The sequence below is a fragment of the Aptenodytes patagonicus genome, chromosome 15, assembly GCF_965638725.1.
Source record: "Aptenodytes patagonicus chromosome 15, bAptPat1.pri.cur, whole genome shotgun sequence".
NCBI classification, from domain to species: Eukaryota; Metazoa; Chordata; class Aves; order Sphenisciformes; family Spheniscidae; genus Aptenodytes; species Aptenodytes patagonicus.
The window spans coordinates 11,879,203-11,897,918 of NC_134963.1; the positions used below are offsets into that span (position 1 = coordinate 11,879,203).

General features: G+C 37.1%; 1 protein-coding gene across 3 annotated transcripts in view; it reads right to left on the reverse strand.

Moving 5' to 3' along the window:
• The window catches only part of SPECC1L (sperm antigen with calponin homology and coiled-coil domains 1 like), a 73,961-nt gene that overhangs the window by 41,148 nt on the left and 14,097 nt on the right, over positions 1–18,716 (reverse strand). For 2 of the 3 annotated variants that reach the window (XM_076353312.1, XM_076353311.1), the window contains exons 2-5: positions 17,133–17,322; positions 11,479–11,638; positions 8,815–10,448; positions 6,749–6,956 (exon numbers count right to left, since the gene is read on the reverse strand). In XM_076353312.1, the coding sequence (XP_076209427.1) occupies positions 6,749–6,956; positions 8,815–10,448; positions 11,479–11,638; positions 17,133–17,285 (2,155 nt within the window). In that variant the 5' untranslated portion in view covers positions 17,286–17,322. Of the gene's footprint in view, positions 1–3,001; positions 3,055–6,748; positions 6,957–8,814; positions 10,449–11,478; positions 11,639–17,132; positions 17,323–18,716 lie in introns of those variants that run through there. The other variant, XM_076353313.1, reaches the window with a different exon arrangement.

Below are 18,716 nucleotides of genomic sequence, written 5' to 3' on the forward strand. Positions count from 1 at the left end.
GGAGAAAAATAGTATGAGCAGAAACAATTTGACAGAAAGTGTCAATAGGTACATACTTCTCTATGACTGGTGAGGGGAACAGCATAAGCAAACTCAATTCTTATATAAATCCCAGTCTCTTCTCCACCCTTCACAATATTAAAATGACAAAGCAATAACAAAGAGCAAATAAACAAGGTAGGTAATTTAACATGGAAGGATCCTAAAAACATGGATGTCTGGGGGTTTTCGCTTTTCAAACGTAAGCTGCAGCTACACAAAGCCTTTTGATTCACAATTTACTCCCTGCCACAAAGCAGCTGGCATAACACTCACAGCCATGCCTTCAACAGGGATAAAATTCTACTCACGTCCTCAAGAATCTTACATTCTTGTCTATCAAGCTACTATTTGAAGTTGAAACAAGCTATATTTACAGCAAAGGGATAAACAGTCTATGAGATCATGTTATGAAAGAGGTGGTCCCTTAAATCTGTCAGCAGCTATACAAAAGGGTATGCAGCTTGATCACCACCAACTCCTCATGCGGCGTCTGACAGACTGGCTACTGCAATTATTATTCATTTGTTACTTCATTCAATACACAAGGACAATGTGATTGATTACTCCATTCTTATAACTAAGCAACTAATGAAGAAGAACACAGCATAAATTTCTAATTAGTGTGTCACTTCACTGATCTTTGGATTCTAGGATGATTTTATTTCTGTAGCATCGTGTAGCTATTTCCAAACTGTAAAAATGATGGGCCAACTGACTGAATGCATTTTTTTGTTCAGGTTCATTATTCCAAGACCTGCTGGAAACAAATATTTTTCCTGTATATTAGCAATGCTCTTTCCACAAAAAGGTTGAAGGTGCCTAATAAACTTAGGCTGTTCAAAATACAAAACCTTGGCAAAAATCTATGGAACTGCATAATAAACGTTTGAATAGTCAGAAGATAGGTATATACATTCATACAAACAGATGGATACAGTAAAGTTTTGTGACTCTCATTTTCTAACATGAAAAACTTTCCAGTGCTTTTGTTTCAGTATCAGGTCTCAGGAAAACCAGTAAACCAGGGTTTATTCAAAGTTACTTGTTCTGCCAATACCTACCAGCGTCTTCCCAAGTAAGCCTGTACCTTCAGTACTCCTGGTCTTTTGTCAAAGGGCTTTTCTTAACAATAAAAATGAGGCTATGGCAGACTAAATGGAAAATAGTAAGCATTTCAAAACGTTTAAATCAGATGCAACAAAGACTAAGAACAGATTTAAACTGATATGTACATTCAGGAGCTTCAACTATGCTCATAAAAACATTTCAGTTTTTCAGCCATGGAATTCCTTTTGGTTTCTTCATCAGAAGAAATTCTTGAGTTTTGCCTCAACGGTCCCAAGTACAGAGGCTTTTAATGCCACACCTAATTTCTTTACAAGAATGATATAAACCTCAGTTGGCCTGAAAACATGATGAACTTTCAGGCTTGGAGAAGTTGAAACACTAAAATGAGATGGATATTTCTGTATTTTTCTCCTCCTTACAAGACTGCACATTTTAAGATGCGTCCAACCGATCTTTAAGTTTTGAAGATAAGCCTAACAGAGTGTGCCACTCAAATCTCATGCTACCATGATATTTAAGTAAAGCCCTCCAATTTTTAGCTGTTTCTCTATACATAACTTGTTTGAGCTAAAGTCAGCACTGAGATGCCAGCTTTAGGTCAAAGTTATAAAAGTCGCTCCCCCTCCCCACCCTTTTTTCCTTTAAACACATGCTAAAAAACCCCACTGCAAATTAGATAACTTTCAACAGTGACAGCAAGTCAACATGCCCTAAAGAGCCTCCAGGAGCCTTTTGAAACAAAATCGAGTGGATGACCATTTTATCTTTTAAAGACAGTTCAAAGAAAAAGTGTTTTTAAAAATAAAATTTGTTCTACTACTAAAAGCAAGCTATAGTTCATCTAAAAATAACCACAAACCAGAAACTATAAATGCATCCAGAGTTAAAGCTTGTGTAATGCCATTGTTTTGAGCTTTTGTGAGATATGAAACGCACCATTAAGTTTTAGTATATTTATGCTTTGAAGTAAAACACAATGGCCTGAATATTTTGCAGTTACTATAAACAATACAGAGCATTTTACAGCACTTGTTGGAAACAGTCTTCTCCCGCAATCAATGGAAGAGATTAAAAAAAAAAAAGAACTGAAAAGAACTACCAAATTGCAACTGAATTTGAAATGTAGTGAGAAATTAAGACTAAGGTAAGTGATTTACCTCTTACAGCCTGAACTCCGTTCTTTGCATTGTGCCACCAATTACAGCCTGAAAATTCAAGCAGTCAAAATAGGCACACAGGCAGCAATTCTCTGTACACCTGCCTTGTGATATCCTTCCTTTCTGCATCCTCACAACCTCCACGATTCTTCTCTAACACACACAAACCCTTTCCACTTGTATGTGCTGCAATTTTCAGCATGCTAGGACAGGCATTTCTACCATTATCCAGTCTCCTCCTTTTAAGGAGCATAGACAAGAAAGAGGATTGAAATAAAAGGAAAAGTAACTATTGTTTAGGGTAAGTGAAGAACAAGGAGACCATTCTGATGAATGAACAGGATAATCAAAGATGGCAAATCAGCAAGCTGCTTGTGTTTTACTGCAGGATTCAATTATGTCTACATTTTACAAAACAATATTGATTTAAATCACAGTTTGACAAGTCCTTGCTTTTTAAAAGGTAGATAAATTATGAGAAATGCAGACTACAAATGGTAAAGAAAAACATTACAACTACAGCTGGTGGGAGAAAGAAACTAAGACATCATCTGAATTTTATAAGGCTGCCAGAGAAAAAGTATCACTGTATTCTGCATCTGTAACTCTTACTGATTATAATTAGCAGTTAGAATTTATCATGATGAAATAAAAATGAGTATCAACATTCAATTGTTTAATTTGTCTCTGGGGAGAAAAAAAAAAAAGAAAGAAAAAAGAAAAAAATTACTTACAATATTCAGATCTGCATAGTAGTTTCAAAACATGACATTACAATTCCTGATAAGCAACGCTAAATCAAGTAATCCTGACACAGGCAAATCCACAACGGGCATTCTCGCAGGTTTTGTACCAGTTACATTCATTTGCCTTATACTAGGATAGTATTTCAATTTTTTAGCATAGAAACGGCTATCCCAGCATAATCACATCTACACAGAGTAGTGCCAGCATTACAGTTAATTTAAGAATTATAGCTTCCTTATATGAGGAAGAGACACTGGTTACAAATATACCAAAGCTCAGGCAATTTGCGTATCAGTCTTGCTTTTGAGCTCATCGCTGTCAGACAGTAGGTCTATACAGCAAGAAAGCTGATTTTTTTAAGGGTCCAACATTAGCAAAAAAAAAAAAAATTTACTAACAATTAGAAAACTAACATCCAATCGACTTTTCCAACATTATGGTAGAAAAGGCCCAAATATGGTAATGTTAAAATTTTGTTTCACAACTGCTGTGGAAAAAAAACCACTAATGCTGGCAGCTCCATAAAAGAACTATTTATTCACTGAACACTAGATATATCAACCTTCTTGCTCACCTACCCTTGTCCAAAAAATTTACTGACTTAAATAGTTACAGACTAAGAGAACTGATATGTTTAGCACATGTACCTTGTACTAAGTGAACATGGAACGAGTATTTTCAGGCTTCAGAAGAAACATCTGACAACTGATAAGCTAACCTACAAATGTCAATTTTCTGCAAATCAGGAGACAAAGTTCTCTGAAAAAAATTCCCCACAAACTCTTATTAACTGCTTGGAAGAATAATAGGTTTCTTTTTCCCCCGTAGTCATTGAAGACGACTGATGTGACAGCTTGGCTACCTGACTTCTGAAAGTTTTTCCGAAGTCAGAAATGAAAACCAGAGGAAACACGCCATCTAGCGCAACGCCTGCCTCCCCTGCCGACTTCCAGCCTGCCCTGCCCTCTCCCAGTCCCTCACCTCCACTCCAGTACCTATAGACTCATCTCGACTACAGCTTGTTTCATCTTAGCGCACTAGTGAGGATATAAAACATACAGTTATTTTAATATTTCTTTTTAGATACAATACAGAAGCACGATGCTTAAAACTCCTTGTCCCACCAGTGATGAGTTCAGCTACCGCCGCTGACTACAGTTCCTGCCACATCTGGATGGACATCAGGAACATACTGTATGTTTTTAATCAATGCAATTTACATCTTACTGTCCACATCAAAGAGATCCCAGTTTTTGCAGGCAGACAAATTAACAGCTAAAATGTGACAGTTCAATATTCAGATTACTGTGAAAAATGTTTCATTATATGTTTGTTGTGCTTCTTTTGGTGTTTGGAAAGCCCACAATGAAGCATGCCCTAAGTACCAGTGCTAGAGCATTTCACACTCCTACATTACTATTTAGTGTTGATTAACCATTAAATCGAATGAACACTCACCACCTCATCTATGAAGCATCTTTCTCCTAACTGTAAAGTCTGTCTTTTGTGAATTCTTTAAGTGATAATTTTCCATCACTTATCACTAGTCATTTATCAGTTGTCTTGCCATCACTTTCATTCACTCAGTAACTTTGCCGTTAGGCAAATTCTCTCCTTCAGGGGTGGGTTAGATTTCCTCATATTTTAAAATCTAAAATAAAAGTTCACTAAAGAAAAACTTATGGTTCTTTATTACATTTGGTTATTTAGGCTGAAAAACACCGTTCTTTTAACTAGTGCTTTATAATACCTAAACCTACACTAAATTGTCCACATTTAAAAGCACAGGCATTACACGTTTGGCTGACAGAATACCAGAACTGACCAAAAGTCTGATCAGCATAAGATAACTTACTACTGCTAAGATGTGCTTTTCTGTCACTTTAATACAAATTATTAAAATTCTGTCTTTTATATGTTGTATGTACTACCTCCAAGTCCCAGATTTTCTGAGATGCTGTTCTTTGCTGTCACTACTTAGAGGCTACCACCAAGAAACTCCTGTACGAGGTTTAATTATGAACCCATAATGAACAGCGTTTTAAAGTGGTCAGAGAAAAATATTTTTAAGTTTGTACTAGTCTTCGGGTGCCAACCTTTCTTACCGCCACTAGATGCCACTCTCCTTCCTGTCTAGAACTAAAATACTGCTTTCTTCCCTAAAGGATCACACCAGGCCATCAGCTAGTACAGTTGAATTTTCCAAACTATTCCAACAGTGATGAGTAACAAAGACTGTCACAATCTTTGTTGCAAATTCCTGCTTAGGCAGAGGTTTGTCTGCCTAAATTTTTACCAGTTTAAGTGAAATATGTCAGCTATCTTGTACCCCCAAAGCAGAAGCATCTAAAAATTAGAGGTGCCTTGTAATCAGGCATTACTAAGCAGATACCTAATGTTTACTATGGTGCTGTTTTCTGTATTAATGTATTTCAGTTAATGGACAAAACAATGCAAGTAGAAAAGGGTTCAACCTTTTTAAGACTTTGCTACAAAACTACTTCAAGGAACAAAGTCAGAGCCACTAACCACGTGCCTGAGCTCCTGCTCCCAAGTAAATGTCTGTCTTTGGCTTTGGAACAGAAAGAGCAAAAAAAAAATTGCAGAATAAAAACCTAAAGCAATTTTGTAAAGAGAAACAGTGATTGCCTCTCAAGATAAAGAAGGGCTGCTTAGGGAAAGCAAGCTGACAGCCACATGTCTGAAGACACCGAGCTTCAGTTGAATAAATAATTTAGCTTGCTTAAGACACTACCTTTTCTTGATAGCAGACCAATTTAAAATCCTTTCTATGAATATTTCCCTTGCTGTTAAAAGGGATTATGCTTTTGGTTTTTTGCTATCTTGTTTAGTCTTTGTATACCATGGAAGAATAGCAGATATTTGAATTCTGTAAGTAGCACTGTGCAAACACAGCTTGCCAGGGTGCAGTTGCCCAAGTTCTTATTTAGACAGAGACTAATTGCAGAATTCCAGCCCGTGGTAAGAATGTCTGAGCAGGTCTTGGAGATCAGAGAGGAAACTAAGGCACAGAGAGCTAGACAAGTATACAGTAAACATGAATTTCATTATAAGCCCCAACCATTTCTTGTACAGTGGCAAGAGTCAACAGCTAAGGTTTTACTAACTTGCTTGAAGTTTGTCAGATTCATTTTTAGGTTCACAGATCAGTTTCATGACTTGAGCAAATCCACACAGAAAGAGATACATAATATATCCATATTGCCAAGTCAGCTCTGACGTGTAACTTTCAGAGCCTCCATTCACCCACTTCTCCACTAAAACCACCTTTCTTCAGGTGGGAGAAATCATTAATTATACACATTCTCAAGCTACCTGATAAGTCCTAATATTTGGGCACTCAAAAGAGAGCATTCTTAAAAAAAAAACCCCAACACCAAAACACTAAATCAATCATCCGGTCTCCAAAATGCATTATTAAGTCTGTAATTACCTGTTCTTCTACTTTGAAAAACAACTTGAAAACAGCATTATCAGATTTCGTATTTATTCTCAATTTACAGGTTTTCATTCCCACACCAACTACTACTGGGACTGGAAAAGCAAAGCCAACTTGATTTTTTTCCCCTAGCATATCAGGGTTCTGCAAAGCCCAGTCTGACTTGAATTCAGACATACGAAAGACAAGTGAAAATACTTTCACCATTTCAGCGTTCCACTTCAGCTGTTCTTAAATTATCATTTCTCTCACAAGAGAAACTCATAACACTTACTCTCCAAATCAGATATGATGAGATTGTCATGAAGCTTCACAGCACGATGCTGCTCTACTTCATCCTCCAACTCAAAGATAGTTTCTTTCATGTCACTTCTCTCAGTCTCTTTTTCATCTAGTTCTGTCCGAAGTTTTTCTAGAGTCACATTGAGATCCTCAATTTGTTTCTTGGCTTCTTCTTGGAACACTCTGTATTCATCTTCAACCTGAAAAAGAACGTATCTTATCATAACTAAATTGGTTGCATTTTAAAACACACTTTTAGTTCCATAACTACCATACTTACAATATATTTCTGCAACCATAAAAAAAAGTATGGGACAGGAAGTTAAGTGTAAGCCTTTAAAAATGTATTGTTCTAGTGCAACTATTTTCCTGAGCCACAGTTAAACTCTTATTCCCAAGCTAAACATACGAGCATTCCCCAGCTACTCTAACAGCAGTATCCTGCATTCAAATGAAGCAACAATACCATAGTACCAAGGCTGTGATTTCATGAGCAGCTGATCCAGTTTAACATCTAGCTGGCATCGAAAAGGGAGGAGGTGGTGGAAGAGCTCTTTACCCTTTCTTTCTCTTGCCAAAAAAAAGCCTGCACTCTTCTGTGCATCAGTTTTAGCACTTACTGGACCTGTGAGATGATTCATTTCCTTAACCAAGTAGCAGGATTCATATTCGTGTGTGAGATGTGTTAGTGAGTTCAAGTAGTTGCCAGAGGAGTCTTACAAGCTATTGGACTGAATTATAAAAAAACAGGGAGAGGAAGAGGTAGTAGACTTCTCCCTTTCAGGAGCAGCGAGGCTATTTTATCCTGCCTCATGAAACTGCAACCTAAGTAACAAGCTGGGATCAGAGGCACAGTAACATTAACCCAACAGCAAAAACAGGGTGTCAGAAAAACAAAAGAAATTAGGTCATGGCTTAGGGTGGGACAATATAGTCAGGCACCAATTTTAACAGACAAAATACCCTGCTTTAAATCATCTGTTTCAGTATTTTTTTTATTTTAATAGCACTGCTCAACTTTAATTATTAAAAATTTTTTTTCCTTCCCAAATTAAGGTTGATTCTAACTGGCTGGTGATCATGACTAACATGTTGATTTGCAACTAATATGTAGTTCAGACATTAAATTGGGCATAAATTTTCTCATCAGGAAGACACACCTTTAAATGTATACTTAAAGTTATTAAATGAATTTTATGATTCTTATTTTTATATCAAATTATGGTAAACACTTTTACTAGGCATATTTACTAGATAAATTAGTTATATTTGAGTCAAAATAGCTGTTCTAGAACTAGAAATACACATTTTGATCCAAAACCTAGTCAACACACAAGCTGCTCCTGGATGGATCATTAGCAAAAAACCTATGTGTATTTGCCATATTTAATAATAATTGTTTAAAAGCTTATAAAAATGTGTTTTTTTCATTCAAAACTAAAACATGTATTCAGTAAATTAAACTAAATTTGGTAAAATCTCTGTCTACCTCAAAATTAGTCATTTCTTGATTGGAGAAAGAAGACGCTTTTCTGCTTTCTTTATCATTAGTTTATTCTAAGTTAACTGAACCAACTTGAACAAGCTGAAACTTCAAAATATTCTCTCAACTCCTGTGAAAGGCCCTACAACTCATCAACAGCTGGGTTATCACTTCAAACTTTGACTCCCAGTACTTTCTCAGTGACATCCCTCTTCACCAGTTTGGCACTAACTCCTTGAAACTCTTGCAGAAGGCATGCAATTTAAGCACAAGATTCATACAGTATCTTAATTACTGTTTAAGTTTGGCCCTTGAAATAAGTTGCGGAGTTTAAATACCAGTATTTGAAAAAAGTAACACAACAGTTACCCTGTGGCTGAATGTATCCGTATAATTTTTAAAAAGGCCTCCGTCATTTTCATAACAAGGGTTAAGAGAAAGTAATCAATCCTAACACTACTGCAATCCGATTACCCTCATAATTAATCCTTTACTTCTAAAAGAACTACAGTGACCAACAGTAAGTCATGGTGTATACGGGATGTTAAAATACAACAGTTTGTTTTAAACACTACCTTAGCAATGGCATCTTGCAATCGATTGGCATCATTGCGAGTGTGTGCCAGCTCTTCTTGCAGACTACTGGCCAATGTCTCTGCTTTTTCTTTATCCAGCCTGACACTCTCCAGCAAATCTTGTATATCTGATTTATCTCCAGAGTTGTGTATAGAGTACAACTCAGCCACTTTCTGCTTTTCATGCTCTAACTGAGCTTTCAGCCTGTTCATCTCAATCTGGTCACTGGCTACTGTGGCTTTGTACTCCTCTAAGGTAGATGCTATTGCTGTTTTGCTTTTCTGCTCTGACTCAATAATCCGTTCCATGTGGTGATTTCGTTCTTTTAATGCCCCTATCATTTCTTGGGCCTCCTTGTTGTCTTGTTCCGCCATCTTCAAAGTGTTGCTCAAGTGCTGCTGAACACCTAACAGCTGCTCTCGCTCAAACCGAGCGTTCTCTGCAAGGTCCATATAACGTTGTTCTAACTCCATGTAGCGACCGCTTTTCATATCTTCATCGATTACATATGAAATATGATGTTCATCTAAAAGGGATCGAAAATACTCGATCTGACGGCTGAAGTGTTCTAATTTGTCACTTTGCTGGCACAAAGATTCCATAAGGATTACTTTTTCCTCTCCAAGTCTTTCATTCTCACTGTTTAGCTCTTGTGTTATTTGTTGCAAATCTGCAAGCTCTTGAAGTGTGGCTTGGAGCTCTTCAGCTGTACTGTGCTGATTCTCTTCCATCTGATGTATCCGTTCTGTTAGACAAGCTACGGACACTTCACTTGCATTGCCACTGCTTCCCTTTCTTGATCTTTCTATACTTGGTACACCTTCAGACTCCGAAGATGATGGAGCATCTAAGGCATCATCGCTTGATGTCAGTGGCTGATAAACTTCACTGCACTCACTGTCTAAATTATCCATGGAATTACTATGTTGATTGTCCATCAAAGTGTTTTCATCCTGACTTAACAAGTCTTCCATTGATCCAGGAGCAGAACCTTCCACTGAAGATGTCAGAGTACCACCACCATCACTGTGGTTGCCAGTTGTAATCTCTGGACTCAAAGACTGATAGCCAAAGAGTTTTTCAGAGTTGTCCAGCCTTTGTTCCAAAGAAAAGCCTAATGCATTTAGTCTGTCTTTTAACATTCGATTCTCATTCTTCAGCTGGTTGAGCTCTTCTCTGATGGCAGTGTTTTGTTCCTGTAACTGTAGCAACGTAGACTCTACATCAGTTGGCTGATGGACAACAATGGCCTCTTTTTCTTCAGATTTTTCATCACCTTCAAGTTGATCTTCGTTAAGTCCCAGCTGAGCACGCATATCCCTTAGTTCATTCCTCAGATGCAAGATTTCCACATCTTTAGTTTTTGCTAATGTCAAAAGATCGTTCACCTTTGCTTCCAATGCAGCTTTGTCACTGATTTGATTGTCTGATTTGGACTTGCTCATTCGAATATCTGATTCTGGATTGGTGCGACTACGGGAGCGTTTTGCCAGTACCGTATCATTGGTCCCCTGTCCAGTCAAAGGTAGCTTTTTGCTCTGGCTTAAACGAGAGCGATCGCGTATTCTTTCTCTAGAAGAGCTTGACTCTTTATTTCCAGATGAAGTGCTACGCTTAGTTGTGGAACTTGTACCTATATGTTTTTTGAAAGTTAGGAACATTCATTTAAAATACAGTATCTGTAATAGAAGACTGTGTATTTTGTATCAGCAATACAGTGGTTGATTTTCTGAATCACACTGGTAAACACATTTCATAAAATACATCTAGAGTAAACATTTATACAACCTTAATCATGAATCAGTGCAGTTATATTTTAATTGATACATGCTTTATCAATTGCTATGCTTTACCAGTATTTGGAAAATGAGTTAGACCTTAAAGTTTAACATTTGCAAGTTTCTTTTTTTCTGTCTTCAACAGCTTCTGATAAATTGTAGAAAAACTGCAGCAGTGCTATTCCTACAAGTTCAAATTTATCTCTTTTCAATAAATTTGAATGCAAGCTTTTAAGTGATGAATTGCGTATTATGATTCCCCAAAATGAAAGTTAAGGTTTTTTGTATTTTCATCTCATTTCATAAAGACAAGGATAGATTATTACTACTCTGTTTCCAGATTCTTTACAGCTTTGCAAGCATTACTGAACCCAAAACATAGCAATGGAAGGCAAGACGTATTTCCATCCATACTGATAACATACTAAATAATTTCACTTTTGTGAACAGTTTCTGAAAGCTCTCTTACTTTATTTCTATAAAGCAATACAGAATGTCTAAAATGTTGACTGCAACAAGTGATCACATCTTCAAGATTTAGTGCTTGCTTCTCTCTTACGAGTGAAGTGCAGTCTCACTCCATCCGTGACAGGCATGGATTTTTTTTAGACAAATTAAATGATTTTAGACAAATCTGTGATTCTCTAGATTAATTATATTATCTAGTTTTATATAGTAGTTGCATAATCAGTACTGAAAAAATTAAAAGGAACACCCTGCAAAAAGGCAATTATAGTATTAAAAAACAGGAAAAGAGCATGGGAGTTGTTTGATTTGACCGTGGCTTTACTGAGCACTTCATTAGGCAGCCTGAATCCTCAATACATAATAGGAAAATAAAAAGCCACCCAACTACCATCTTTAAGGATCAATATATCCATTTACCTGCAATAGTTTTGGGTTTATTTTCCAGGCTGTTCATGGTCATCCCTGAAGCTGAAGATGCTGTTGATACACAAGTGCTCTTCTTTGCCTTGACACCATTGGTCATTGTCACTCCACCACCACCAGCCATCCCCGCTAAGAGGTCATCATTACTCTTAGTCTGAAAGAAAGGGAAGAAGCAGCTTTAAGACAGCTGGCTGAGAAGTCTGCATAGCCAACATTTCTTCTGTTAAAGATTCCATCAGTTTTAAAAGTACATATTTGACTAGTCATGTGTCTATGCAAGAATGTTGAAAAGTATAAATGCACTGCACTGTACAGAGTTGATAAGTTGAAACTGAACTGCAATTCCTTACGTATGATTGACCATAGAAACTGAGTCTTCTCTCTCCCAGACACGATGATTAATGTTTCAATACCAAGGAGAAAAAAAAAAAAATTAAGTAAAGCACAGTAACACAACACAGTGTAACACTTCTCAATTTTGACTGAAGGTTCGCTTAAGCATAAAAATGAAGGCAATTCTTAGATAATTGAACCAGCAAATACTAGGAAGTTAGTATAAAGTCCTTCAGTAGAATATGATCAAGTGTTTTCTGGTGGACAAAAAGATCAAACCAAACAACAATAAAAATCAATCCAACATTAATAAAATACCTTTTCTAGCTCAAAATACTAAGCTACAAATCACTAGAGACTAGGACAGTACTCAGAGGGGAGGAAAAAGCCACCCCCACCATATATCCTTGCCTTGTTTTCATGCTCTTTACTAAGCACTCTCAGAGACAGGATACTTGTTTGATGGACTTTTTGTCTGACCTCATACGATCATTCCTGAAACTACTGTTAGCCACAAAAGCTGCCTGGAATGTGACAAGGCAGTAAGCACAGGAGTCTGAAGAACTGGATTCCCAAATAGAGAATATATTTTTCAGAATAAAGCAAGCTCTAAAAATACTAAGTTCTTAAGCATTAATTGGCAGACTTTACAACTCTTTAAAATGCAATTTTTCAAAAGGAGAAACAATCAAAATATGCTAAACATTCTTCACATTATAAGGGCAAGAAAAATTAAAAGAAAACAGCTGTGTTAGCAGCATTCCTTGAGTAACTATTATTCAGCTGGATAACACATTTGAAGTCTCAACCAGCATTCCCAGCTAAAAGGTAGTGCTCAGGACTTAACCAGTTGCTTTACATCACGACTTTCAAATTCTGCAGGTTTCTAACTTCTTGCTCCCATACATATTCATGTTAAAAACTATATGCCAGGCATTACGATTCTATACATTAAGAACGAAGGTACACTTGCTTAATTTAAAAAAAAAAAGTTGCATCTCACTCCATTCTATACAGTTTCTTTTTGCAAGTGCAAATTTCAGAACAGTTAGGAACACTGATCACGGTATTGTGGAAAGGGCATGTATGGGATTTGTGCCATTTACAAAGAACAGCAGCTGCAAAACAAAAGGGAGCTTGGGAAGAGAACGAATTTGTTCTGCATGCAGTTGTTAGAAATACAGATAATTTACAGATAGAAACAGATATTTGTAAGGGTAAAATCCTCTAGGACAAGAATGTTTTTATTGAATCATGTAGAAAATGGTACAGCCTTCTAAAAAGGTTTATAAAAGACTGGAAGAAAACACATTACTCTGAGGCTCTAGTTTAATGTGCATCTACGCTGGCTTTTCTGCTATGAAAAAGCCACTGTTGTTCTATCCCGCTCTTCTCCATGCGCTTACACACTGTGCTGTGTAAACTGAAGCCTTTTCAAAGAGCTCCTTCCTCCTGGGAGCCAGATCAGTTCCTTGATCTGCTATGTCACACAGCCATGCAAAACAGCAGACACAATGTAAGTACCAACGGGAAAATAAAAATATTGGAGGGCTACAAAATCGACAAAGCCCACACTGCTTGTGCAGGGGGGGAGCTGAGCACAAACTACTACTGTATGACAATCCTCCGTTAACCTGTAATCTAATCAGATTTCTTATATAATCTAAACTAATCTTGTGGGCATGGGGGTAGAGAGGGAGGGAAACAACCTTGTGATGCAACTATCACCTAAAACAAGGTATTACAAAAAGGCATAGAACAGTGATTTTCTATTTTGCTACTGAATCTGCCAATCAGTCGCCAAACGTGATAGTTCAAACGGACTATTAGCTGTCAGCATTTTTATCCTGTTGAAAGAGTGGGGAAATTAGATTAAGCTTTTAGACTCTTATAGTACAAGTACATGTTATCAAGCCAAATAGGTCAAGATGTGACTCAGCTTGAAGAAAAAATATAACACAGCTAAGTAAAATACACACTTTCTGACATTAGTCATCTCCAGTCCTTGCTGAACAAAGGAATTTAAGACAGCCATTCTTCTTCCGACTTACCCTTAAACTATTTCTAGCCTAGGTTGGAAGGCACTGGCTCCTCTGCAGCCAATTAGTAAACAGTTTCTCAAAACTGTAACACTATACTCTTGGCAAAGAAAACTATTTAGCAAAGCTTTGGAAAAATTACAAACCAGCAGCTCTCTTTTCTTAATACTCTGTAATGGCAACCATTCTTGACTTTAAAAATCAAAGTATTTTCATAGTGTATATTTTTAATGGAAGCAAAATAAATGGCATATGTTTATTAAAGAGCTTTTTCCTCAAGGAAGAACAGTTTCTCCCATTTACTGAAAACACTGCAATCCTGCTTAGCATTAAAACACCTACATTAAAATATGAAAAATTAGAAAAGATCATAATTAGAAATGCTCATCCAGACCTATTTTGATTTTATATATAAAAAACCCCACTCTGTAACTACACAATTCATATTCTATTTTCCCCCCACCTTTCTTTCAGTGCAATGAAACTTGAATGATCACCTCTACAATTAATTTAATCTTAGTTTCTCAACATGTATATGCTATTTACTGCACCTCATTCAAATCCTTTTTTTATATATATATAATTATTCCTACCTGGGATTTTCTTTGATGCTTGCTGTTGCTGCATTTGAGTGCTTGAAACATCAAACTTCACAACAATCTGTAATTAAGTTATTGCATTTTGCAAACAGAATACTGAAGTCTAGACACATTAATACTGAAAACACATTCTAATTTTTAATATTCAAATGTTGGTGTCCAAGTCCTGGCTTTTCAGGGACACTGGATTTTGCAATTCATTTGTGTGAAGTACAGCTGCCGTCTAATTACGGTTGTAGGTGTTAGCATGATCACAAGCTCATTAGCTAAAGAAGCAAAAAAATAATGATCTTAAAAATAAGAACATGCTGTTATTTGCAGAGTATTTTTTGACAGATTAAAAACTAGAAGTGGCTGTCAGTTAACCTTCTGCTGTAATAACGTGTGTGGGGTGGTGGGGGTTGCTGAACGTTTACAAAAGTCCTGGGCAAAGTGGGAGCCAAAAACCTATGAAGAAGTAACTTACAAAAAGGCATTCTGAAGCAGACAGACAGACCGACCGACCTCTGGAACAGTGTTCAGCTGTACAGAAGGGTGGGTCTCACAGTTTCTTCCTGTGCTCATTGTCCACACACTTTGAAAACTCAACAAAAAAGGACAAATCTATGGAACAATGCGTAGTGAAAGAAGCCCACGCAAAGCTGAACACCAGTCTATGGTTGTATCATGAACGGGATAAGAAAAAAACCATACTATAATTAGAAAGTAATTTTCAATTTCTCAGCATTATTACTGACTGAATTAAGATTGGTATAGTACTGTAAATGTGTATTTCTAGTCCTTAATAGTGGCTTTTCATTCAATATCCTACTCAAAGTTTTCTTTATCTATATGCACACTTACTCTGAGGACCGAATAAATTAGTAAGCTGTTGCAATTAGAATTATTTAATGCTAGCTATGGTTGGGGTCTTTTTGTCAAGCAATATTAAATGAAATTCATAATACATAATACAGATCCTACAAACACTATGAGGAAAACAATGTATCAAATGCTTCATCAACAAGATCAAATATAAAACTATACAAAAAATTATTTTAAAAATAATACAACTTGTTATTGATACTTCTTTCAAGCCAGTAACTATAAATGTGATATGCCAGTATCTGTAAGTCAAAAAAATACAAACAACTAACTTTGTTGTATAAGTATGGAACAATCAAAGAAGATAAGAGTCGTCATTATTATTAAGTCACATAGTTGGCACAACAGCAGCTTAACAAGTAAAAGACATCCAACTGTATGAGTAAGCCTGGCTCTAACATAAAGCTGAGATAAGTCTTAGTAATTTTCATTGTGCCTCAAACATACAATTGTCATAAATTCTAATCCCACACCCAAACATAGCCAGAAGTGTTACTAATATAAGTAAAATTGTGAAAGCATACTGGGTCAAATTTCTTCAGTGTTAGATCATCCTCCTCCTTTATCTCACAGAGGTATAACATAAGAAACTTGATAAGTAAACTACAAAGGACTTTTGTTTCCGTATTCTTTGAGAGGTTTCTAGAAATACAGAATAAGTAGTGTCAACAAGCATCAAAAGATTAAAGTTAAGAAAACTGCAAGATACGTTGGGTGGCAGAGGAAAGGGGGAGCACTGGGAGAAAATCTAGCTGAAACCCGGCCCACAAGTTCATCAGCAAAAGTATTAACCATCCTTCCATAAAAGAAAAGCAAGAAGAAAAGAGAGAAAGGGAACACACCTTTTGACTTCAGTAATCCTGCATAGCTACTACAGAGAGATCTCAATCCTTACCACTTCTTTAATTTTAGGTCTTAATTGCCAGTTATTTAAATGGCCTATCTGGCTTCCTGTAGGTGACAGTGGTTCAGGACCCAGTTGCAGACACCAGCCCTTTCCTTTGTTCTGTTCATTTGCCCCAGGGCAGCAGCAGCGCCACAGCTCTGAATACTGGGCTGCAGAAAGGCCAGAGGAGGTGGGTCCAGCCATGTTTCCATGCCGGGAGAGGGAGGCAGACCAGGCAGGCTCATGTCATCTGTCCAACCCAGATGTGTTTTCTCCCAGGTGAAAACTCCACACCAGCACACCTCAGTATGTCTTATTTTTCTTGGTTGTTGAAAACCATATGCTCCTAAATCTACTGCCCTGTTTTGCTAATATAAGAGAAAACCTCTACCTTTGAACTTGTTCTAGGAGCAAGAATCAACTTGTGAAAATTCAGCTCAAGCAGTACTTCACGCAAAGCAAAGCCCAAAACAGCTAGAAGAATGCAGCTGCACTGACCTGACACGGATCACTGATATCAAAAAGTTTCTCATGTTAGATATCTCATTAGTTCTTTTTTCAGAATTCATAAATAGCTCTTATCAAATCCCATTAGTCACTGACACACCATTCAAGCATAACACATGACACTACTAATAATGTTCATCAGAATGCAACTTCCACTCTGCTCCTTTTGCAGAATAGCCAAGTTCTGCAAAGTACAATGCTTTCCATCACATCACACGTTGCAACATGAAAAATACAACATGAATGCCACACAAGGTCCTATTACCCTGGCCAATGCTGTGTAATTACCCAAATTCCCTTCAGTTACCCATATAACAAACCTCTAGTCTAGGCTGCATTAGACATGCCTTAAAATTCTACTCTTTTTAAAGCTTTATTGTAAAAAAATATAAATAATCAGAACGTTCTATTGGTTATTACCTTCAAAAGAGATGCTGATGTCCCCGTTTTGGAGAGTTTTGTTACTGCAGACACTGAGGAGCCGTTTTCTGGTTTGGCTTTTTCAGTTGTTTGAGTTTTATTTACTCCAGGCACTTTGGGCACTGAGCCAACACTCCTGCTTGCTTTCTTCATTCTGGGCTGTCTGTTTATGATGCATTTACAAACAAATCTACAAGCAGAAAGAAAGAAATTTTAAATACAAAATACAAATGAAAAGCGGTGTCTTTTTTTATAATGCTCTGTTTAAGACCGGAAGTCCAGAATAGCAGTAAAGACTACAAATTAGAGCCAAAGAGAATGCATGTGACTGACCAATGGTTTTTGCTTTTTTAAAAAAAGAATTTTTACAAAGAACTAAGTGCTTCCTACAGCTCCACTCCAAATTATAGTATTTTTTTTTCAGTTCTCTTTCCACAAATGGCACTGAACTGAGGATATAAGTGACCCACGTTGCCAAGTTCATTCGTTAGCTAGCAAAAGAAAGGCTTATTAGGGCAGCAATGTTCTTTATTTCTGACTGTGGGAAGGAAAATACCGTGGGAGTATTCAGGCAACAGCCTGACTACCAACAACACTGGATCTGAGAAAAGATTACCACCAGCTTGCTAACTAAAGTACAGAGAGAGTAACAGCAGCGATCTGAGAAAAGATTACCAACAGCTTGGTAACTAAAGTACAGATAGAGTAACAGCAGCTGCAGAGAGAAAAAAGTATTTTATAAAAATTAAAAGAAGTTGAAAAATTCAGATTCCCTGAAACCATTTATTATTAAAAATCATGTTAATAAACACATGGGATTTTACAAAATTTAATACTAGTCATATGATTATGAGTATTATCTCCGAGAAGAAACCAGAAGTAACCCACCGCGTTCTACAGTCCACAGTCAGGACACTTCAGCATCTTTACCTTGCCTTCAAGTTTTCTCAAACAGCAGACAACTGTCAATACTGTCATTCCAACCATGAGCAAATAAACGAAACCCCGGAAAACAAAGCTGACTTTACTCAAACCAGGAGCAGCTGCAGCAGACTCAAACACTGCAATTATCACAAGAACTGCTAATTCTGGAAGACAACCTGAGAAAGGGTAGACAGGCCAACTGCTGTAATCTGAAGTATGGACTACCAGAAGGACTAGTCACATCAGGATCTTCTTCCCTCTTGCACGAGTGGACGAGTGGGATAGTTGGCAACTGTTTTCTTCGTCTCCCCTGAGTCAGAAGACATAGGATGGAAGATTAAGAGGAGGAAACTTCCACTCCCCTTTCAGTCTTACAGATTCTGGGTGGAAGTAAGTGATCAGGTTTATCTGAGCCCAATATCCTGTGGCTGATTAGAAACATGAAACACATCTAGTTGTTTCCATCTCTTAAAAAGTGAAGCATTTCAAAAGCACAGAAAGCAGACTGATGACTGAGTGTATGAGATGTGCTACACAAAAACACAGTGATCAGGAGTACTAATTCATTTCAGCTAACGAAATTAACACTGTACACTAACACATACTCCTTCCCTCCCCATCAGCACCTCAGCTGCACACAAGTATATTTCAAGTCTGACT